Below are 25,399 nucleotides of genomic sequence, written 5' to 3' on the forward strand. Positions count from 1 at the left end.
GATTCAACTCTCTGCTCAGGGGTTGAAATGGGAATTCCTGCTTGTCCAGGAATTCGGATTAAATCATCCCAGACCAGATGGTTGTTAACTTCTGCTTGATCAAATAACATGAGGGGGAGATCTCACCACCCATGTAGATGAAGCTTGGTATTAACCAGTCAGTGTTTTGAGAGACCTGCATAGCTTTGCAAAATGTTAACATGCTTCTCCAAAGTTCCACTTTGTCATAAACATTTTAAAGGAATAAAAGTAAAGGTTCCCTTAGCACATACATGCTAGTCATTTTCAGCTCCAAGGGGCAGTGCTCATTTCCGTTACAGAGCCAAAGAGCCAGCACTATCCAAAGACATCTCTGTGGTTATGTGGCCAGCATGACTAAATGCCAAAGGCGCACGGAACGTTACTTTCCCACCAAAGTGGTCCCTATTTTTCTACTTGCATTTTTACATGCTTTCAAACTGCTAGGTTGGCAGAAGCTGGGACAAGTAATGGGAGCTCACTCCGTTATATGGCGCCAGGGATTTGAACTGCCAAACTACTGACCTTTCTGATTGACAAGCTCAGTGTCTTAGCCACTGAGCCACCGCGTCCCTACTTTAAAGGAATATTTCCAAACAATTAAAAATAGGATTGTAGCTTTAATGAATAAGGGCTTCTAATTTCATCAGACTATTCATTCACAGAAGAAATCTGTGTTTCATGCCCTTATAGTAGATTAGTCCAAATCCATTAGTCCATTAGTCTAGTTGAGCTGGACTTGCATGGTTGGATATCTATTTATTCCTGGAATTTATTTTCATTAATCAAACTAATAAAAATGATTTCAAAGATATCTGCAGCTTTTAGAGAGGTATACCTTACAGTTTAGCTGCCTATACAATGTTCAAATATAAATTTCTTCAGATTTACTAAAAGGTCTATCACTACCAAAAGAGAAAGTAGGTATATAATTTGTTTTCTTACTTCATAATTATCTTAAAATCTTGATTACTATAAACATTAATTATTGAAATGTTAAAGAATAATTTAGACCAGGGGTGTCAAACTTGTGGGTCCCAGGCCAGATGCGTCATGTGCTGGCCCCGCCCCGCCCGGTTTAGCAAAGGGGAAAGTCTCAATACGTCACTTGACGATACTGTGACGATGTGAGTTTGACAGCCCTGATTTAGACCATTGAACAAAATGTATTATTCTGCACAGATTTAAATTAGTTTGAGCTGGAAATGTATTTATTACATGTGCATCCTGATTCTTTTGGAACAGTTGGAATTGTTATTTGACTTGATTGTCAGGTTGACTTGAACTTCTGTAAGTCTTTAGACTTGAAGACATCTCTCTCAGAGGAACAAATACAGTGAGATGTATTTCCAAGCTGAGGTTCAGGTTGAGGTTCACATTTCTTTTCTCCATTCTCATTTTTTTTAAATGATGAAAAACAAACATTTTCCCCTGGTTTTTTTTTTTGTCAAATAACCCTCAGTTTTGTTTTATTTTTCTTATAGGAAGAATCCTAAATCGTTTCTCCAAAGATATTGGCCATTTGGATGACTTGTTGCCAATAACATTCTTGGACTTTGTACAGGTAATCTAAGAATAAACTTTTGCAGATTTAGGTTTGGGGTATCCTAGGTCTTGACGTCATGTGTGTGTGTGTGTGTGTGTGTATAATGAGTTTAGTGAAAGTACTTGTTTGAGAAGGGTGTGGTCCAAAACTATAGAACAAGTGGTAGTGACTGGGGAGAAGAAATTAGTAATAAATGGCTGGTAGGAGTGGTTCTTAACAGTTTACCATTATGTCAGGGTTTCAGTATGTAGTAGTTTAATACTTGGTAAGTTGTACCTGGTTTGCCTTTGAGACATTTGGCAAGCTTTCTGCATGTTATGAAACATATCCACAGTAAAGGAACAATCAGCTCACATGAAAAGATAGCACCGATTAACCTAATTATGCATGTACTTCCTCAAAGAAGCCAATGTTTACTATAGCTGTTTGGGATTGAAATAGGTGTGGTTATTTACAAAGAAGAGATTAGTTATAATACTTCTGAAAAATAATAGCTTCAATGGAAACAAAAGAAAGAAGTATTATAAATACAAAAAGGTCCTCTTAAGTATAAAGTAGTTAATGGATTAATTTGTGGCAAAATATCTGGGTTTCAGCAGAGTCTCAAATGTCTTTTCTGGAAACTATGTAGGAAGTACAACACATGAATTTACTTTCCCACTTATGATATGGTCTTATTTGGAAGATCTTCATAGTTCTTAAACCCTCAGCTAGTGATAGCAGCCTAGTGCTTGAGCTCAAAAGGCTAAACAGGATTGAACTTAATTACTCTTGGATGGGAAATCAATCCTGAAGGATTGCAATGGAAAACCATTTTCATATTGCTGCCAAGATAACACAAACATGGACATATTCTTATCAGGAATTAAGTGAACTCAATGGAGAGTTTATTAGTGAACCAAGATATTACCATGTGTCCAGACAACGTTTTACTTACTGTAGTATATGTTTATATTTATCTGAAGAGTGGGCCATATTGATGGTGAGTGTAGTTACATCGATAAAGTTAACACTTATTCCATTACCACATTTATTTCCAATGTTAGCCAGTAATCTAGCAATAGATTCAAAAGACAGATTAAATTGTCTGTGCGTCGAATAGTTACATATTCATGGCCATTACTAGCAATCTGTTGAGGCTTGACTCCTGTTCTTTTCCTTGCTTTTAAATAAAATTAGTTTTGTGTCTACAGTAATAGAAGAGGAGAAAAAGTTCAACATTTTATGAAAGTTTTAGCTTTGCTTTCTAAAGCTCCAGTCCAACAGATTTTAGAAAAATATTCCTTTGTAGAAATCTGCCTTATAAGCTCCTTTTCTTTTTGAATGGTCATAACACAATATGTTGAACTCTAAAGCTCATATATTGAAACATACAAGAAAGTCATCCCTTTGCAGCGAACTATGGATCGTGGCCCTTTCTTTTCATTTCAGATATGGGACTTCTTCAGACATGATAGTACAGTATTATGTGGTAAGAAGGCCTTAGTCCGTAGGGCCAAATTATCTCTTTAATCACATGAATGGGCATAATTTACTTTATTGTAAATTTACTAATTTTATAATTTACTAATTGTTGGGCATAATTTACTTTATTTCATATTGGTATCTCCTCAAAAATTTACAATCTTGGAAAATGATGCAACAATCCTAAAAAACATTATATTTAGGAAAGGAGCCCCTGAATTTTTTATGCCAATAGTTCAGAGGTGGGTATTCAGCAGGTTCTGACCAGTTCTGGAGAACCGGTAGTGGAAATTTTGTGTAGCTCAGAGAACCGGTAGTGGAAATTTTGAGTAGTTCTGAATACCACCTCTGACTGCTCCCCCTCCCCAATCTATTCTCTGCCTCCTGAGTCCCAGCTGATCAGCTGGGTCTTCTTTTGTTGCCCTGCACAGGAGAACAGAGCTGGAAAGCAGGTTAATAGGGTGGGGAGGGAATGGGATTTTGCAGTAACCTTCCCCTACCACGCTCACCAAGACACATCACACCCATCCAGCCACGCCCACAGAACCGGTAATAAAAAAAATTGAATCCCACTACTGCAATAGTTCCTACCATTAGCAATCCTGTATTTTATACTCTAAGATACAATGCAAGGATTAGTTTTGTCTTCTGATGAATTGACTTTCCTGGTGTGTAGTTGGTTTAATGATCCAGTGCATACTTGAACAATTAGTGCCAGGCTAATTTTAATCCTATTAATTTTAGTCAGTTTACTCCATCAACCTAAGGACCAAGTGATTCTCTAGATTAAAAGATCAAAAATGAATCCCGTGTTCCTTTTTCCAGCACAAAATCCTTATTTTTTTATTTACCTCAGGTAAAGTAACGAAAGACCCCCCAGACTTTATGCTAGTGAGGAGTCATTTTCAGGTGGTTTTTAAAAAAGTGTAGACTGATCAGTAACAGTTACATGTCTAGCCTACTTGCTTAAAGAGGGCTTTGAATAGATATGACAAGGGTGAATTTCTTCAGTTTCCTCCTCCCTGATTTTTTTTGTCAGTGAAAAACATAATAATTCTTAAATCTTCTCCTTTGTAACCATACTTCTGAAATGATTTCAGATGCATGAGAAAGTAAATGGGATGTTACCAGCTTTCAGTTTATATATTACGTCCTTAAAAAATTTCCCTGTCTTAATTGTGGGCAGCATTGATTTAGTTGAAGCATTTTAGTTGAATTGTGAAGGGTTTCTGGTTTATTTGTGTCTGGAGAAGCCCAGCTTTGTACAATGGATCCCTATTACTGAATATGATAAAGATCTTTTGTCATTTGTTTTGTTTGCAGGTGTCTTTTATAAGAGAACCTCTAATCCTTTCAGGAAGAAATATTTTCTCTTTCTTAAAAAAAAGGGGGGGGGTGGAATCAGTATTAACTGAGAATAAAAGCACTGAGCCTTTGCTATTGTTGTTGACAATTTGAGAGACATTTCCCAATAGTCATTGTTCAAATGGTTGTCAGGAGGAATCAAGTGAAACTCGATAAACAATGCTGTAACCAGTTCTTCACACTTTGTGTGCAGAAGCTTTTCTTGAGACGATTTGCATTGAAGAAGTAGTTCATTTTCCAAGATGTGGTAGGGTCATTTAGAAGCATTGCAGGGTTTTTTCCTGCTTTTCTAGCAATTGAATATTTTAGTTTTGCAGAAATATATCTATATGTAGACTGAAGGAAAAAAAAATTCCCATCACCCAACTCTGCAGTAAATACTAGAATGTGGCTGTCACCTTCTACCAGTATTTTTGAAAGGGTGCGAATTTGTTTTCAGTGGGATTTATTTAATGATAATATATATTACTGAAAACTTAAATATTTTAAAAGAACTGGAGCTGTAAAAATTTAACAGTACAGCAATCCTTTTGACTCTATACTGCCATTAAAAAAAAAATTCCTGATAAATTATGCCAAATGTGCTAATCAAAATTTGTTTTTTCCCATTTCTTATTTTTATACACACACAGTTTCCTCCCTCTTTCTTTTTCACTTCCTGTTTTAAACACTGTATGGGTATCTTTCTTTCTAAAAGTGTTAACATTGTCTTGCAAAGCATTTTAAAATTTTCTTTAATGCAGCAGACCGACTGCAGGGTTTGGTAGAATGTTTGGAAATATACACCTGTTAACTTTAATTTATGTTCCTGCCCCTTCTAAATGTTGCATTAAAAAAAAAAATCTTAAGATTTTGTTTTGTTTCTGAGGGGAACATTGTGTGCTATCTACAGCTGCCCTTGGATGAGAAAGAAAAGGCCAGTGATTTATTGAAGCTGGTGAATTGAAAAGCCCCTTTTTCCCTCCCCAAAATCAACAGCTTGACTGAGTTTAAATAACTGACTTTTCATATCCTTTCATTGCACACAAAGACCTAATCCTGAGACTACTTGAGCCACCAATGTAGAATGTGGACAAGACCACCACTGGAAATGTCATCTCTTCTCACCTCACACAAAAACACATTGACTGCAGCTTTTATGAAGTGAAAATGCCAAAGAAAAGGAAAATGCAAGTGCGGTGGTTGCAGTAATTTTTTTTTCAAAATAAAATAAAAAAAGGCTGCTGTGTTTGGATATTAAGAACAAAAAGGGCCTAAAATGACAACAATGGCTAGGGTCGCTTGCTTTCATAGGTGCAAATGAGTGAAACTGCTTGTTTGTTTCAATACCATTGACCCTTACATTTCATTGTGTGGAAATGTCAGGGAAAGTGTGTTCGAAGACATTTCAGCATCTTTAGTTTTCAATGTGGTTGTCATTTTGAGATGCTCAAGGGCCTCTCCCATCTGTCTCCTTCCTTCACCACAATTCATTGGCAAAGTAGACTTCCATCAATTGTTTTTATCTTCCATAATAAACTGTCATTTCTCTATTTTGTTTCTAATTTAAAAACTGAATCAAAATCCAGTATACACTTAGTATTTTTTTTGCCAGAGCACCCTTGTTTCAACTTATGATGGTTCACCTATATCTGTGTTTTATGGGTTACTCCAATGATTATGGGCTGAGAGAAGAAATACCTATTTAGGTTTATGTCCCCATAACAACTCAAGGGCCTTTCAGGGCAGAGCCTGTAGCCCGAAAGAAGAAGAGAGATTGGTGGCAGTGGTGTTCAAAGAGCAGAGTCCCCCCGTTGATATGATCTAACTTCCCAGCATTTGTATTTTTTAATTAGTTTATAATATAAAATACCAAAGCAAATAATAGGAAAAATGGGGAAGGGAAAGAAAAGAAGGGGAAAAGAAAAGGCGTTGACTTCTGACTCCCTTTGGTGCAAGAGAATACTATAACATCAAGCCTCAACTTTTTTTACTTTTACATAATAGTATAAACTAGCCATTTCTATAACAACAAATATATCCAATTGGTAAAACTCAAAATCAAAGTTGCAGTTTTTTCCACCTCAAGCACAAAGTCCAGAAGAGGTTTCCAAGTAGAAACAAAAGTAGTTGTCTTTTTTTTTTAACCAAAGCAGCGAATTTAGCCATCTCTGTGAACTCTATCAGCTTTTGCAGGCATTTGTCCATTGTGGGAATCAAAATGTCCTTCCATTTTTGTGCATAAAGTAATTTTGCTGCCATGTAGCTTCTCAGCATTTGCAAGGGGAAAGTTTGGACAAGTTGGATAAGAAAGAAGGAGAAGTTGGTGGTAGAGAAGAACCCCTTTAGGCTTCTTTGCCTTGTCAGTCTGGCAAGGTAGGACTGAAAATATTTTGCTGCCCAAAACAGAAATAGATGATGCTCCTTGTTGAAGCTAAGCCGATCAAATTATTTTGGCATCTGAAATCGTGTTAAGTACCTCTTCCTGACTGCCATTGTATTGTCTCCACCCAGACCTCTTTGAACACTGTTACACATTTTTAATTTTATATATACTTTGTGAAACAATCTGATTGAAGTTGGTGTTTTACTGATACCCTTAAAAAAACATTTGCAGTAATTTTGTATATGAAAAGGGTCTTGCATTCTTTTATAAGCATCTGGAATTCACAATGTGGACCATATAATTTCTTTATGTTGACTTCATGCAACTTTAATGCAAATATGCAGAAGAAGGAGTTTTCAGATTGCAGAAAAACAAAATTCCATGGTGTTTAAAAATATTCAAAATTCTATCCCAGGTTTGATGTTCACTGAAGGTAGTGAATGTTGATGTTTCCTAAAGGTTTTTTTTTTAGATAAACTATTTGTATCTGAAAGAAAGATCGGCAATTATTCTTGCACTCTTGCATTTTGCATTTTCCAATTCTTGTTTGCACTGTTTGCAGTGGCAACCAGCCATTGTTTCCCTGGTTTTTTGGTTGATGGCAAAACACGAAGTTCGATAAAGATTTCATGTCCTCTTAGTTCTCTCTTTGCTTTAAATTGCACCACTGCATTTTAAAGCTGTGTGATACTACTTTCCTGGTAGCATTTACCACAGTTGAGGTAATGCAACACTAAAACAAAGACATTGATTTACATAATACCATAATTGGGATTTGGTTATGTGCTAAATTAAATGCTTGCATGTCTGCATTTTAGAGGGGTGAACACCTTTGAATATCAATCACATTTAGATTATTCCCTTTAATTGTAACTTGGGTGGGTTGACATAACCACCCCTGCATTTCAAAAATGTACATTATTGTCACTGCTGTCATAATGAATGATATTAATGACTGATAGACAACCTCAAGGCTTAGGAGCAGCTGTCAGTAAATAAAATGAATGGGAAGCCAGGATAGGGAACAAATTGGGTCTCCTCTACGGACTTGGAAGAGGCTGTTTTATGTCCACCATGGCCACACATCACAGGCATTAATTAATTAGATGGTTACAATCAAAGAACAATTCCTGAAGCTAGGAGTTGGGTGGTATCACAGTCACCTCCCAAAATAAAACTCTGAGAACTGCCTCAGAGGACGTCGTAGACCAGCCATAGGATGAGGCTAGCATTGCTACTGGCCAAGAAGGAATAGCAGATCCTGTTTTCTCTTGATATGATGGTCTTTCCACATCAGGGGAATAATCTTGTTCTCCCACTTTTGCTCTCTTAAAATCTTTAAATAAAACCTTGGTGAGGCAGCCTTTAATTATAGAGATTTGGGTCTCATATCCATATCCTGGAACGTGGCTTGCATCAGTAATGTTTAAGAACCTGTGGGCCCTTTGCTCCTCAGCATTTGTTGGTCTCCTGATCTTCTCATGCCAACAGTGAATATGGAATTGCCTTAAACCCAGGTTTCCCATAGGCCAGTCAAGCATTCTCCGGTTTTTCTAAATTGCTCCATCTTTCTTTTTCTACATTTCTTATTTCTTTTTATAAAAGACTATGATTTTATCCCTTCAAAACATTTCTATGAACACTGTAACACAATTTTCTGGCAGGAAAAAGTTTCTGTGGCAGAAGGAAGAAAAGATCAAGTGATTCCATTAACATTTCTAACAACTTCTTAGCTACTACAAATCTTTTAATTCCCCTGTCACTCATAGAGTGTAACAATCCTGTTTTAAATGGTGATAAGTACAAATCTTTTACATTGCCTTAAACTACTGATATACTATGGATGTATTTATAAACAAAATAGGGATTTTTTCCCCCCTGTTTGGCATAAATCTCAGATCTCAGATTTTATTTTCTGATTCAAAGGGAGGTTTTTTTGAAGTAAAATTACCAGTGTACATTATCAATATTGGCTCTCAAGGGATAAATATAAGTAAGCTAAATGAATCTGAGGGTATGACTTGTAAAATATTTGTATAGCTTTAAACACATGCTTTCTGTGAGATTTAAAGATTTATATCTTACTGAGCACAATGTAAAGTTTCAGTGTGGTTCAGCTAGGTGGCAGCACTAATCAACCTTGATGGGATCTAGAAAGCTACACAAAGCCCAGAGCCTTAGGCTAAACTGGAACATTAATAAAAGTTCTGGGAATCGGCTGTAATAGCAAGGTAAATCCTTATTGTGCCCAAATCCCCCATGGATGTGTCTATATAATTCACCAAATACCAGCTTTTAAAGCCCTGAATACTCTGGAACCTGATTGTCCAAGGAATCTGATTCCCTTTGCAGTGCTAACCTGTTCAGCCGATAAGGTCTGCAGGAAAAAATCTTGAGATAACACCTTGTTACCTGTTTTGGTGTTCTTTTAATATTTAATATTTTAAACTATTTTTTTTTTTACTTCTTACATGTTCTTAGTCCTCTTAAATATTTACTAGTGTAGAAAGGCAATGTGTAAATCAAGCCAATGAACATATGAAAGTATTTTTCTTGCTGGTCGCAAAGATAGCACACCCTGATTCTCGATAAAAGAGAAACTGCATAGAGAGAGGTGGGCCAAGCGGGGCTGAGAGAGTAACTTTTCTTTTACCTGGTCAGTCTTTGTCAAATGGAGGAGAGTTTATTTTAAAACCTGGGCAATGTATTTCAGATAAGATAACCTTTTATCACCACTTTTTTCTGTATAAACACTGGCACACATTAACAATGAAATTCTGATGCATTCTCTCAAAAGAAGTATAGCCAAAAAAAAAAAAAAAGTCAAGAGTTAACAAGGTTGATACTATATGGTACATAGCTATTACGGAATCTAGTTGTTCCGCTTTGGAAACTGCGAGGCCTCCTCCCAGAAGGTAACAAAGAAAACCAGTCATGGAGAGGACGTCTAGCATCCCAGACAATACCACAGGCCCTGGTCAAGCAGCGCTTATATGGCAGGTCCCGGATAGAAGGAAGTGAATTTCCAATTGTTTTTTTTTTTCTGCCGTCCTCACCGCTCTTTGTTCAACCTTCCTGTCCAAAGTAGTAATACCTTCAAGCCAAACTGTAATACAATACGAAAATTGTATTACTTAATTACTTATTAAAATTGTATTAATACAAAAGTGGCAATGATAAGGGAAGGAAGATAGGCTCTTCTCATATGATAGAGAAAATTCAGGTGCTGCTGTGCAAGCTTCACCAGGGTCTCACTGTTGAGTGGCCAAGCTAACCCAGAAACTCAATATTACTCACCATCTGCACAGCTGAATCATTAATGCACAGAGGTGTATGGCTGCGCATGTCTTTCCTGAAATTGATAACAATCTCTTTTGTTTTTTTTTCTACATTTAGAACCAAGCTGTTCTTATTCCACCAGTCCACCAAACCCTCTACCTGCTCCCTTTTTAGCTTCCTTTCCACCTTGCCTAAACATCAAACCAAATACTTTAGATCAGCTTGATTCACCTCCATCCCCCTCTGTGTAGAAACTGCAGTCTTCATAATGACAGTTTAAAGAAAGGTGGCTCTAAAAGAAAAGGGAGAGGTAAAGTTTAATTCATTATGAAATGGCCATGTGTTTTCCAAGGATATTGTTCAATTTACATAAGTTGAGAAATCAGATGCCTTCTCTCTTTGTACAGGGCTTGGTTGTTACCTGTGCAATAAGGTGTCTGCTTTTTGAGACTATTTCATTAACAGTTTATTTGCATGCAAGTTGAGTTTTTCATATGCATGATATTAGATTGACCCACCCTTTCATAAGTTTAATGTTAATGAGGCTTCTGTAAAATTCCTTCCAAAGATAGGATGCGTGTCAGACAATGGTGTGTCAGAACTTCATCATCCTAACAATATCCCCCCTCTTTTACTTTCCTTCCACGAGGAGGTTTTGTTCTCTGCACTTTGGCAGGCATATTCCCATCTGAGAGATTTTGTTTCTTAAGGTTGTAGCTAAACATGATCCTGAAACTAAAGGGAAAATTTGTTCTCTAATTCATTCACTTCAAGCATACATCAAACAGGTGCATAATGGTTAATTTGGCCTGTGTATAAATAAAGCTTTGATGAGGCCATTTTATAGTTCTGGGGACAAATAAAAAACAAGGTAAGAAGAGATTAATTAAGCAGTACACTAAAAAAGTAGAACACCCTCCCTTCCAAAAAATAGGCAATGGTGGTAGAGATAATGTTAAAGCACTGGGAGAAAATAGCCCAGTTCGTGAAAGTTGAGGTAAGTCCCAGAATCACAAAAAGCTTTGCTGAAAGGAAACCAAAAGGCTAGGGAGCTTTATGGAGCTAAGACCAGAAGACAGAGGCTTGGAAATTTTGGAACCAAGTTTAGGAGAAAAGAATTTTGGTGTTTCTGACTCTGCTTGATTTCTATGATCTTATTTGGAGACAAGCAAGATCGATAAAAAGTGGTGGCAATTTCATATATTGCATTCAGCTGTGGGCTTCTGGAATTTAGTTACTGTTTTTTTTTTAAGCCCCTGAAGTATCTTTCAGCCATCTTTACTGTTGCCCTTTAGTTCATTAACATCAGTACCCTGCAGATTGGGGTGAGCAGAAATGATACAGCAAGTAGGACTTGGTGATTTGCCAAACTTTTTGTCCCTTTGATTTTGTTGTAAAACTAGAACAATGGGCATGTTGTGAAAGGACCATAAATGAGTTTAGGGGTGTTAGTAGAAATAATTAGAAAATGTTCCCCAAATACTATGTTCATTTATATGACTGTATGGACTTTGGGATGGTCTATTCTGGACATCACTATCTCTTGGTATGGTATTGTGTGTAGGGCTCTCAGAAGAACTTTTGAAAACTAAGATGTTTGATGATGATTCCTGTTTACTTTTTTTTCCTGGCAGACCTTTCTTCAGGTGTGTGGGGTGGTTGGCGTGGCGATTGCAGTGATACCCTGGATTCTCATCCCATTGGTTCCTCTTCTTATTGTTTTCATATTTCTTCGACGCTACTTTTTGGATACATCAAGAGATATCAAACGTTTGGAATCTACCAGTATGTGTTTTTAATTTTAACAATTTGGGGATGGTTGCGTTCCTTGCTGCAAATTGCTCACATGCAGGTTTGGTTTTCCTCCTGTACATACACTATTTCCCCAAAATAAGACTTGTCCTGAAAATAAGCCCTAGCATGTTTTTACACTGGTATATGTGTATTTTGGTAGTGATTTTGAACACTCTTTTGGCTTATTCCTTCTTGTAGCCCTTAATGGCACACATAAAAATCCATTTCCAGCACATATAAAATGTTCCATTTCCAGGACCCCAAAACCTCTTAATTTCTTGCTCTCAGTAATAGACACAATATATGTCCCTTTTTGTCTCACCCGCTGAGCACACCCTCCCAAGTGCTTTGCCTATATTTGACATTAGGAATGCTTGAGAAATTTGCTGAAATAAAAAGTGAAGGAAATGTTTTCAGCTCTCACAGTACTTAATGCACCAATTTTGTTTTAAACGAACAACTTCAAAAAGAGGTGGATGAGCCCTGTGACCATTGGAGACTGAAAAAAAAAGGAATGTGACTCTTGGACATCAAAAGGCTGCCTGTCTCTGATTTTTTTTAAAAAAAAATTGTCCTGCTTTCTCTTTTCTCTTTATTTCTATTTCAACAATTCTGCTATGAATTATAATTGACACATCCCTTATTCCTAATAATGAAAATATATGAAAGTTTGGAGTTAGCGCTAGCACTTAGACTTATATACCTCTTCATAGTGCTTTACAGCCCTCTCTAAGCAGTTTTACAGAGTCAGCATATTGCTCCCTACAATCTGGGTTCTCTTTTTACCAACCTTGGAAGGATGGAAGGCTGAGTCAACCTTGAGCTGGTCAGAATCCAACTCCTGACAGTAAACAATGATTTAGCCTGCAATACTGCATTCTAACCACTGTGCAGCTCTTGTTGCAAAAGAAGCAGAGGACATGCTAGGAAGTTGCAACCTACTTAAATACTGTATATTATAGATTGCTAAATGATTTCAATTGTACAGAATAACTGTAGCATAAAGACTACATTTTCTTCATTATTCATTCACCCACTACCACAACTCTGCCTTTCTATCACTAGTCAGCATTTCTATCTATCTGTCTCAGAATATTGCCTGATCAGCCTTTGTGCCAGACCTGGTGCTGAATAGGTATGAATAAATAGATAGATAGATAGATAGATAGATAGATAGATAGATAGATAGATAGATAGATAGATAGATAGCACAGATAGATAGAATTCTTTATTGGCCAAGTGTGATTGGACACACAAGAAATTTGTCTTGGTGCATGTGCTCTCAGTATACATAGAAGAAAAGATACATTCATCAAGAATCAAGAATCATCAAGTACGACGCTTAATAATAATCATAGGGTACAATAAACAATCAAATCATACTAGGAAACAGTCAAAAAATCATTACGATACAAGCAACAAAGTTATGGTCATACAGTCATAAGTGAGAGGAGATGGGTGAAAGGAAGGGAGGATTAATAGTAATAGTAATGCATAAAATAAAATCATATTTATAAAAAGTCATACAAGGAAACAGTCAATAAAAATCGTTAGGTTAAATAAAAACATTATTCTACTTTATTCTAACCTCTGCTTTGTGTGCTTCACTGTGAAAGATGTCACTGGAATACATTCTAAATCACATAGATATTTCTGATTGAATTTTGTTACTGACTATAACAATTCAAGAGCAAGATAACCTAACCATGGATGTATGTACATCAGTTGAACATCACCCCCTGCAACTTCTGCATTATTTATTTTTTGGTTTATTTATTTATCAAATTTATTTGTTGCCCATCTTGCAGTTCAAATGACTCTGGGTGGCAGTAATTTTATAATAATTTTTAAATGAGCATTAAAATAATTTTAGACGAACACTGTTTTTGTTGTATCAGTAATAAATATTATACATTGATTCAGATAATATCTCATAGTACTTCTAAAGGTCAGCATAATGAAAGAGTTTTCTTGAAATATGACATCTTTTAATCTTCTTGTTGCAGCTCGAAGCCCAGTTTTTTCTCATTTATCATCGTCTCTTCAGGGACTTTGGACTATTCGTGCTTTTCAAGCACAGCAAAGATTCCAAGAATTATTTGATGCACACCAAGATCTACACTCAGGTTTGTAAAAAAAGATCAAGGTAATTAATTTCCAGTTCAGCAGAACCAAGAAGAAAGATTCTTCCTGCAGTATACTATTTCCTCAACTACTGAATTCACTAATTGAGTAATGGAATGAGGCAGGAGAATGAAGCAATATTTAATCTGAGGCATGTGTTGGGTGTCTTCTCAAAAATCTCATTGAGATATAACAGATAATAGATGATCAGAGTTGGAAGGGACCTTATAGGTCATCTAGTCCAACTCCCCTGCCCAAGTGGGAGACCCTACACCATTTCTGAGAGATGGGAGTCCAATGTCTTCTTGAAAGTCTCGTCTCAAGTGAAGATGCTCTCACAACTTCTGAGGGCAAGCTGTTCCATTGGTTGATTATTCTCACTGTCAATGTCTCCTTATTTCCAGGTCAAATCTCTCCTTGTTCAGTTTCCATCCATTGTTCCTTGTCTGGCCTACAGGCGCTTCAATAAATAGCTTGACCCCTTCCTCTCTGCCCCTCAAATATTGGAAGACTGCTATCATGTCTCCCCTGGTCCTTCTCTTCACTAGACTAGCCAGGCCCAGTTCCTGTAACCGTTCTTCATACGTTTTAGTCTCCAGTCCCCTAATCATCCTGATTGTTCTTCTCTGCACTCATTCTAGAGTCTCAACATCTTTTTTATAATGTGGTGAACATACGACCACAATTGAGCCCCAAATTCATGTTGCGAAGTGAGAAGTTAAGCGAGTTTTGCCCCATTTTACGACCTTTCTTGCCACAGTTGTTAAGTGAATCACTGCAGTTGATAAGCTAGTAAGCTGGTTGTTAAGTGACTCTGGCTTCCCCAGTGACTTTGTTTGTCAACAAGTGATCACATGACCCCGGATGGTCATAAGTATGACCCAGTGGCCCAGCATCTGAATTTGGATCACATGATTGTGGGAATGTAACTCTGAAAAATGGCCCTAAGTTGTTTTTTTCAGCTCTATTGTAACTTTGAACGGTCACTAAATGAACTGTTGTAAGTCCAGGGCTACCTGTACAGGCAGTCCTCAACTTACAAGCATTTGTTTGATGACTGAAGTTACAACGCCACTGGAAAAAGTGACCCGTCCTTGTACTTATGACTAGCATCCTCATGTCAAATGACCAAAAATTAAGCATTTGGCAACCGGCATGTACACTGCTCAAAAAAATAAAGGGAACACAAAAATAAGTCATCCTAGATCTGAATGAATGAAATATTCTTATTAAATCCTTTTTCATTGCATAGTTTAATGTGCTGACAACAAAATCACACAAAAATTATCAATGGAAATCAAATTTAGCAACCCATGGAGGTCTGGATTTGGAGTTACACTCAAAATTAAAGTGACAAAAAACACTACAGGCTGATCCAACTTTGATGTAATGTCCCTAAAACAAGTCAAAATGAGGCTCAGTAGTGTGTGTGGCCTCCACGTGCCTGTATGACCTCCCTACAATGCCTGGTCATGCTCCTGATGAGGTGGCGGATGGTCTCCTGAGGGATCTCCTCCCACACCTAGACTAAAGCATCCCCCAACTCCTGGACAGCCTGTGGTACAATGTGGCATTGCTGGATGGAGCGAGACATGATGTTCCAGATGTGCTCAATTGGATTCAGGTCTGGGGAACAGGCGGGCCAGTCCATAGCATCAGTGCCTTCGTCTTGCAGGAACTGCTGACACACTCCAGCCACATGAGGTCTAGCATTGTTGTGCATTAGGAGGAACCCAGAGCCAACCGCACCAGCATATGGTCTCACAAGGGGTCTGAGGATCTCATCTCGGTACCTAATGGCAGTCAGGCTACCTCTGGCGAGCACATGGAGGGCTGTGCGGCCCCTTAAAGAAATGCCACCCCACACCATTACTGACCCACTGCCAAACCGGTCATGCTGGAGGATGTTGCAGGCAGCAGAACGTTCTTCATGGCGTCTCCAGACCCTGTCATGTCTGTCACATGTGCTCAGTGTGAACCTGCTTTCATCTGTGAAGAGCACAGGGCGCCATTGGCGAATTTGCCAATCTTGGTGTTCTCTGGCAAATGCCAAACGTCCTGCATGGTGTTGGGCTGTAAGCACAACCCCCACCTGTGGACATCGGGCCCTCATACCCCCCTCATGGAGTCTGTTTCTGACCATTTGAGCAGCCACATGCGCATTTGTGGCCCGCTGGAGGTCATTTTGCAGGGCTCTGGCAGTGCTCCTCCTGTCCCTCCTTGCACAAAGGCGGAGGTAGCGGTCCTGATGCTGGGTTGTTGCCCTCCTACGGCCTCCTCCACGTCTCCTGATGTACTGGCCTGTCTCCTGGTAGCACCTCCATGCTCTGGACACTATGCTGACAGACACAGCAAACCTTGCCACAGCTCGCATTGATGTGCCATCCTGGATGAGCTGCACTACTACCTGAGCCACTTGTGTGGGTTGTAGATTCCATCTCATGCTACCACTAGAGTGAAAGCACCACCAGCATTCAGAAGTGACCAAACCATCAGCCAGAGAGCATAGGAACTGAGAAGTGGTCTGTGGTCACCACCTGCAGAACCACTCCTTTATTGGGGATGTCTTGCTAACTGCCTATGCTTTCCACCTGTTGTCTATTCCATTTGCACAACAGCATGTGAAATTGATTGTCAATCAGTGTGGCTACCTAAGTGGACAGTTTGATTTCACAGAAGTGTGATTGACTTGGAATTACATTGTGTTGTTTAAGTGTTCCCTTTATTTTTTTGAGCAGTTGTATTTACAGGTGAAACTCAAAAATATTAGAATATCGTGCAAAAGTTCATTTATTTCAGTAATACAACTTAAAGGGTGAAACTAATATATGAGATAGACTCATTACATGCAAAGCAAAAAAAATCAAGCAGTGATATGTCATAATTGAGATAATTATGGCTTATAGCTCATGAACACCCCAAATCCACAATCTCAGAAAATTAGAATATTGTGAAAAGATTCAGTATTCTAGGCTCAAAGTGTCCCACTCTAATCAGCTAATTAAGCCATAACACCTGCAAAGGGTTCATGAGCCTTTAAATGGTCTCTCTGTCTGGTTCAGTAGGAATCACAATCATGGGAAAGACTACTGACCTGACAGTTGTGCAGAAAACCATCATTGACACCCTGCATAAGGAGGGAAAGCCTCAAAAGGTAATCGGAAAATAAGTTGGATGTTCCCAAAGTGCTGTATCAAAGCATATTAATAGAAAGTTATGTGGAAGGGAAAAGTGTGGAAGAAAAAGGTGCACAAGCAGCAGGGTGACCACAGCCTGGAGAGGATTGTCAGGAAAAGGCCATTCAAAAGTGTTGGGGACTTTCACAAGGAGTGGACTGAGGCTGGAGTCAGTGCATCAAGAGCCACCCACACATAGACGGATCCTGGACATGGGCTTCAAATGTCGTATTCCTCTTGTCAAGCCGCTCCTGAATAGAAACAACCTTAGAAGCTTCTTACCTGGGCTAAAGAAAAACAGAACTGGTCTGTTGCTCAGTGGTCCAAAGTCCTCTTTTCTGATGAGAGCAACTTTTTCATCTCATTTGGAAACCAAGGACCCAGAGACTGGAGGAAGAATGGAGAGGCACATACTGCAAGATGCTTGGTCCAGTGTGAAGTTTCCACAGTCTGTGTTGATTTGGGGAGCCATGTCATCTGCTGGTGTTGGTCCACTGTGCTTCATTAAGTCCAGGGTCAACGCAGCCATCTACCAGGAGATTTTGGAGCACTTCATGCTTCCTTTCGCAGACGAGCTTTAGGGGGATGCTGACTTCATTTTCCAGCAGGACTTGACACCTGCCCACACTGCCAAAAGCACCAAAACCTGGTTCAATGACTGTGGGATTACTGTGCTTGATTGGCCAGCAAACTCGCCTGACCTGAACCCCATAGAGAATCTATGGGGCATTGCCAAGAGAAAGATGAGAGACATGAGACTGAACAATGCAAAAGAGCTGAAGGCCGCTATTGAAGCATCCTGGTCTTCCATAACACCTCAGCAGTGCCATAGGCTGCTAGCTTCCATGCCACGCCTCATTGAGGCACCAATTGCTGCAAAAGGGGCCCAAACCAAGTACTGAGTACATATGCATGCTTATACTTTTCAGAGGCCCGATATTGTTCTACGTACAATCCTTTTTTTATTGATTGCATGCAATATTCTAATTTTCTGAGATTGTGGATTTGGGGTTTTCATGAGCTGTAAGCCATCATCATCACAATTATGACAAATCACAGCTTGAACTATCTTGCTTTGCATGTAATGAGTCTATCTCATATATTAGTTTCACCTTTTAAGTTGCATTACTGAAATAAATGAACTTTTGTATGATATTCTAATTTTTTGAGTTTCACCTGTATGAGAGTTGTAGCATCCCGGGATCACCATTTAAGACTTTCCCAGTTGACTTCCAACAAGGAACGTCAGTGAAGGAAACCTGATTCACTTAAGGGCTGCCTGATTCACTTAACATCTGCAATGGTTTGCTTAACAGCTGTGGCAAAAGAGATCATAAAATTGGGCGCAATTTGCTTAATACTGCCTTGCATAAATACTGGTCCCAATTGCAGTCATAAGTTGAGGAGTCCTGTATCACCGTATGTTTATTTATTTGTTTATTTGATTTGTCAATCACTTACAAGATAATAGGTATAGATATAAACATGAGTAAGAATAAAGGAAATAGGTACGAATAAATGCAGACAATAGGACAGGGACGGTAGGCACAATGGTGCACTTATGCACACCCCTTACGGATCTCTTAGGAATGGGGTGAGGTCAATAGTGGATAGTTTGAGGTTAAAGGAGTGGGAAATTGTTGGAAGAAATATCCTTCTGGGTTCAGTTCCAAGTGGGGAAAAAGACACTGGAAACATGGAGGCTGTTTGGAAAGATGGTTTAATTGTGGACAGGACCACATGGTTTGGAGCTCTAAAGTGAAAAGGACAGTCACGTGCTTCAAGATGTTGGGTGAAGAAAAAGAAGGAAAGGGCCAAGATGCTGAGAAACCCTTAGTTATATACCCTCTGTTGGGCTCCACCTTAGTGTTTCCTGTTCCTGTGTAAGAAATGTATCCCATTGGCTGTCAGACTCCCACATGGCTTCACCTGAGTGCTGGCTGATGCAATCTTCTCAGGCCAAGTGGTGAGGTGGGCAGAGGCCTTTGTTATGTAGAATACTCTGGCCCAGGCCTTAATGGCCCACCCATTAACAAAGGTGTGTGGGAGGGTGAACTTCTGCCTCCTTTGAGTTTCTACTTCCCTTTTAGGGGAAATATTCTGTCTTTAGAAGTAAGATGGAACTGCCTCTGAAAAATATGTTTCCTTCCTGAATTTCCAAAATCAGTTTCAAAGATTAGCCTGAATTTATATAACCCAATTGTTTCAGCCCTGCTAATGTTGTATTTGTGGCAACAATTTCCCTTTCTTCTTTTTGCTTTCAGAAGCTTGGTTCCTATTTCTGACCACGTCTCGCTGGTTTGCTGTACGCTTGGATGCCATCTGTGCCATCTTTGTGATAGTGATGGCTTTTGGCTCTTTGCTGCTTGCACAGAGTAAGTTTACTTGTTGGAAAACATCATACTATTATCCTATTATCTACTCCCGTTCGCCTTCTCGTATTTTTCTAGCTATGCTATTGAGAGCAAGTGAATACATTCTTTTCACAAGCCAGTTACTGGTAATGAGACAAGACTTCCTCCAGATAATTCCTGGGTAATGTGGTTTGTTTGGATTGTTCTCCAACTGTGCCATCTTTTCTTCTTTGTTTTTACTGGTGAACCGCCCAATTGTTGGAAATCAGGCAATATAAAATTTTAATAAATTAAATCAACCAGTAAGTTTAATTTCTGTAAATATTGTGCTGCTACAAATGAATAGAGATAATTCCTCTTAATGTTCTTTATTTTTTATAAACAATAGATTCCTCTTTGTTACAATTCTTTATTTAAGAATATCCCTCTCCCCCGAGAACATATTCCCCATGCACATACACAGCCCTTGTGCATATGTATTTAATTTGCGTAATTTAACATGTTTTATATTTTCAATTTTCATAAACCAGATGATTATCTTTTCTTTTTATGTACACCAAGAGCATATGCAGCAAGACAAATTCCTTGTGTGTCTAATCATACTTGGCCAATAAAGAATTCATTCATTCATTCATTCATTCATTCATTCATCCATCTTAAAGAAAAAATAATATATATTTTTATTTTTTACATAGACTTAAACATAACATAAACATAAAACCATCTTTCAGTTACATACAGCGTGTCGATTGGTACAAATCTCTTGTGCATGATCTCTATAGTCTTTCCCTTCTGATTTGAATTAATCCTCATATTATCAGTCAACTTTCTATATTTATATTATTATCATTGTTAATCACTTACTAGACATTCCATCATTTTATGCGAGCTAATCACCATTTTAATTTAACTTACATTGTAACATTCATTTCATCTCACTAATCAATTCAATAGTAATATACCCTTGCACTGTTTTATCTCTACAATTCTACTACACTTATGTTATAGAGTATTATAAAATATTTCATTTCCCTGTTTTTTTTATCTAACCATTGATAAAATGGATCCCATATCTTATACAATTGTTTATCTTCTTGCTCTCTAATTTCAAATGACAATTTACTCATTTCTGCGCACTCCATTATTTTCTTAATAACTTCATCTTCTATTGGAATTTTCTCATTTTTCCAGTTTTTAGCAAATACAATTCTAGCCGCTGTTAATACATTTACAATCAAAAATATCAATTCTCTACTGTATATTTCAGGGATAATGCCCAATAAAAATATTTTTGGTTTTAAATCTATGTGTTTTTTGTCATTTTTTTCTAACCACGTGTGGATTTTAGTCTAATATCTTTTAGCCCCAACACGTGTCCACCATATATGATAGTATGATCCAGGTATCTGATGACACTTCCAACATTTCTCCGATTTGTTCTTAAATATTCTTGCTATTCTATTATAAATGCCACCTGTAAAACATCTTACACAGATTCTCTTTATATGCTCTTTATATATTAAAATTGTTCATTCAAAATTATTTACACTTGCCTTCTTTCTTGTCTCGCAGCTCTTGATGCTGGAAAGGTGGGCCTTGCTTTATCCTACGCAATCACTCTCACAGGAATGTTCCAGTGGGGAGTTCGCCAAAGTGCAGAAGTTGAAAATCTGGTAATAAACAGTTGTTTCTTTAAAGTATGCAAAAACCCTGTTACATTGGAAGCCCAAAGACATTTTGCCCTGTTGGTTCCCTTGCTCTCAAACTCGTGGCATCATGTTGCAGTCACGTGAGGTATCACAATATTTTCCCCCTTCGCGGCGCTGGGATGGAATGTGGCCTGCACATGACGCATCCAGCCTGTGGACCGCAAGGTTTGCCCCCCTTCTCTAATACATCTGATGTTGCCTCCTTCCTTTTGTGTTGTGAGGAGGTGAGTTACTCTGAATACAAAAAGTCAAGGTCCAATCTGGGTCAATCCTAGTGACCGACACAGATTGGATCTTGCAACATTATCCTGGGACACATATATTTGTTTCATTTATGACAAAAAAGTCAGTTGAGAATTATGAAAGAACTTTCCATGAAGGAAAAGAAAGATAACAACCCCTTCTTAGAGGTCATGTTAGTCTTTTATACAGAGAATGTAATGTAAACGCAGCATGGTAAGATGAGAAAAGAAAGATGAACGTGTACATACATTAAATTCAGGGGTGGGATTCAAATTTTTTAACAACCAGTTCTGTGGGAGTGGCTTAGTTGGTAGGCATGGCTTGGTGGTCATGTGACTGGCTGGGCATGGCCAACTCAACATCACTCACATCGAGGCATGCATCTCCTCACCTGGCTCTCATGACTTTGGGGATGTTGCAACAGTCGTAAGTGTGAAAAATGGTCATAAGTCACTTTTTTCAGTGTCATTGTAACTTTGAATGGTCACTACACACAAGCAAAGTACCAGCAAAGGAGGGGAAAAAAACTCCAGAGAAGTTCCTGAGTTAGGAAGTCTAGTCCTGCCAAGAATGTAATAGGGGTTAACGGAGAGGCAGTTTCTGTAAGCAACACCAGAATGTTTCCTTCCTGCCTTCCTTACAGGATTAGGCCAGTAATTTCTTCTAACAACCGGTTCTCAGACTGCGTAGAATGTTAACAACCGGTTCTAGCAAATAGATGCGAACTGGTAGAATCCCACCCCTGATTAAATTACTGTTATTATTACAGTATATATTAAATTAGTATTATTATCTATAATGTTATTACCATTATATAATTAATTTTAATTTTATTATACAATATTATATAATTAATATATAAATAATACATATATATGTTATTATATAATTATTCAAAGCTGCATGGTGGCCTAGTGGTGAAGACACTTCCCAGTTGGAAGATTGAAATTTCAATCCTAGGTAGCAGCAGATGTTTCTCTCCAGGGTCACAAAGATAAAATATCTGCTATGAAGGCAGGACGAGAAGTAATGGGTGCAAGATCATTAAAGAGATTTTCAACCTAGAACCAGGGAGAACTTTCCTGACAGTGAGAATGATTCATTAGTGGAATGGCTTATTGTTGGAAGTTGTGGGAGCTCCATCACTGAATGTTTTCAAGAAGAGACTGGAGATCTGTGATATAAGGTTTCGCACTTGAGCGGGGAACTGGATGAGAGGGTCCCCGATGTACCTTCTAACACTGTTATTATATGTTCTATGTTCTATTTCATGTTTGTCAACTAATACACTGTGAACAGCTTCACAAAGCAAGCTTCCAGCTGTCCACTACTAACACAAGGATATTTAAGATATGCAGTGTAGCACACCGGTAAAGGAAAAGGTGCACTATATATTTTGCTGCTGTCGTTTAAGGGATATAATTAAGGTTTATAAGTCCTGCAGCTGTGGAGTGCTGTTTTCAGATGTAGAAGACACAGATTACCACCAAGATATATTGAAGGTTTGTTACAGATATATAAAAATAAGATTTTTTTCAAAATATTTTTCACCTATTGATTTGATTTATGCTCCTCCCCTTTTTCCCGGAAGCCTTATCTATTCAGGTAGAAATAGCTGTGGCAAGTATTGAATCTGATTCTACTTAAAGCCTGAAAGTTAACCCTCAAATGATTATTGTATTGTAAAGCAATATATTCAGAGGTCCCCAAACTTGGCAACTTTAAGACTTGTGGACTTCAATTCTCAGAATTCCTCATAGCATAGCTGGCTGAGGAATTCTGAGAGTTGAAGTCCACAAGTCTTAAAGTTGCCAAGTTTGGGGACCCCTGATATATACCTAGGAATCAACATTTCTTTCTCTTTTTCAGATGATATCAGTGGAACGAGTAATGGAATACACCGAGCTGGAACAGGAAGCACCATGGCATACAAACAAACGTCCACCAGTGGAGTGGCCAGCTGAAGGAGTGATCGTATTTGATGACGTGAACTTTGCTTACAGTGCAGATGGTCCTTTCGTGTTGAAACATTTGTCTGCTTTAATTAAATCTAGAGAAAAAGTATGTATGTGTTAATTTTACTTTTGAGTCAGAATGGTAAAATGAGCCTTAATCATGGTTGGGTTCCATGTTCTTGATTTCACACATGGCATACAGGTAGTTCTCAACTTATGACCACAATTGAGCCCAAAGTTTCCATTGTTAAGTGGGACACTAAATTAAGTGAGCTTTGCCCAGTGATGGGATTCAATTTTTTTTACTATCGGTTCTGTGGGCGTGGCTTGGTGGGCGTGGCAGGGGAAGGATACTGTAAAATCTCCAGTCAGAGGTGGTATTTGCCGGTTCTCCAAACTACTCAAAATTTCTGCTACTGGTTCTCCAGAACTGGTCAGAACCTGCTGACCTACCAAGTTGGTAACCCGGTTGGTAAGTGAATCTGGCTCCCCCATTGACTTGGCTTGTCAGAAGGTTGCAAAAGAGGTGACCTTGGGACAACGGTCATAAGTATGAACCCGTTGCCAAGCATCTGAATTTTGATCACATGATCATGGTTTACAACTTTCAATCATAAGTCACATTTTTCAGCATTGTTGTAACTTTGAATGGTCGCTAAACGAAGTTGTAAGTCAAGGACTACCTCTGTTTTGTTGTTAGAAGGATCGGTAATGTTAGTCTCAGGGAACTTCTTTTCTGCCCTTCCCCATCTCTTCTCTACATTCACAATTCTTTGTCATTTAGGCAAAGATCAAATTTCTCATTCTGGTCTCTCATTTTAGCTGTTTTAGAGTCTAAAGAGGAGATGAAGTATAATGTTTATTTGTCCTGCAATTACTACTCAAAACAGCTTTGGTTGACTTGAGAAATTGGAAAACATCTGTCTTTGTTTTATCCATAATCTGATTTTTCATTGAATAATAATTAAGTAGATTTTGGAATAATAATACTGTTAAATGATTTCTATTATTATATTAATAATATATTAATATGATAGTCTGATGTAATACTTAGGATGTTAGACTAGGATTGGGAATACCTACATGCAAATTTATCCTCATTGGGTGAATTGGGGCCAGTTTCTCAGGAAACTTAGACTGTGAGAGATTTTAAAAGCTAAGAGCGAACCACCTCTGTTCCTTTGAATCTTAAAATACTGCAAGAATTGGCTTTCTTTAGCACCCACTTTATAGAGACTTTTGACAATCTCTCATTTCCTCAGTATTTACAAGCTGTTCATAATGATACAATTTAGGTCTTTTCACTTCTTTTTGCTTATAATTCCAACATACTGCATTGCTATGCTTTCTGCAGCAGCTTGTGAAATCTTCTAGGAACGGACTATTAATAGAGTCTATAAAATTCTTGTGTAATTGTATTAGCTATTTCTGTCTTCTATTTTCTAGTCATTTTGGTTAACAGTATTAAACAGTGTTATTGCCTATTAGCATGAATATTTTACTACTTTCATATTTTTATTTTTTTATAGATCGTGTAGAATAATATTGTATCACACTTTATTAATTCTATAATAGTTTGCAATGATTAGCTTATACATTAATTTTGATAGGTTACTGTATGTATGCTTAATAAGAATCATGTTACTTAGTTGTACTTTGTAGATTTAAGCCTTATAAAATGGATTTTCTAGGTCTAGGCTATAAATTTAATTTTTAATTACCTTTTTATAGTTTGTATTATTAGGTTTGGAAAGATTCATGATTATCTAGTTTTAAATATTATCCTAGGCTGGTCCTGTACAGAAATATAATAAATCTGAAACCTTGGATTAATTCAGCCCAGGATTGTTTGCCCTACCTGAAGCACTGGAGGATTTGCAAGGATGGTTTTAAAAATACTATAAAACAACTTGAATGAGCAATTAGAGAGGGAGGTTAGATTTCCGGTTAGGTTATGAGTCTCTTCAGTTCTCAGATGTACCATTTTATAAAATGCTGCTTCATTCC

At 37.9% G+C, this 25,399-nt stretch overlaps 1 protein-coding gene across 3 annotated transcripts in view; it reads left to right on the plus strand.

Moving 5' to 3' along the window:
- Positions 1-25,399, plus strand: part of ABCC4 (ATP binding cassette subfamily C member 4 (PEL blood group)) — a 203,934-nt gene that overhangs the window by 120,837 nt on the left and 57,698 nt on the right. For 2 of the 3 annotated variants that reach the window (XM_026708386.2, XM_087937963.1), the window contains 6 exons: positions 1,503-1,582; positions 11,672-11,822; positions 13,838-13,957; positions 19,396-19,506; positions 21,058-21,158; positions 23,307-23,498. In XM_026708386.2, coding sequence (XP_026564171.1) covers positions 1,503-1,582; positions 11,672-11,822; positions 13,838-13,957; positions 19,396-19,506; positions 21,058-21,158; positions 23,307-23,498 — 755 coding nt within the window. The remainder of the gene's footprint in view (positions 1-1,502; positions 1,583-11,671; positions 11,823-13,837; positions 13,958-19,395; positions 19,507-21,057; positions 21,159-23,306; positions 23,499-25,399) is intronic. The other variant, XM_087937964.1, reaches the window with a different exon arrangement.

This window comes from Pseudonaja textilis, chromosome 8, assembly GCF_049901715.1.
Source record: "Pseudonaja textilis isolate UNSWEBS1 chromosome 8, rPseTex1.2, whole genome shotgun sequence".
In the NCBI taxonomy this organism is placed as follows: domain Eukaryota; kingdom Metazoa; phylum Chordata; class Lepidosauria; order Squamata; family Elapidae; genus Pseudonaja; species Pseudonaja textilis.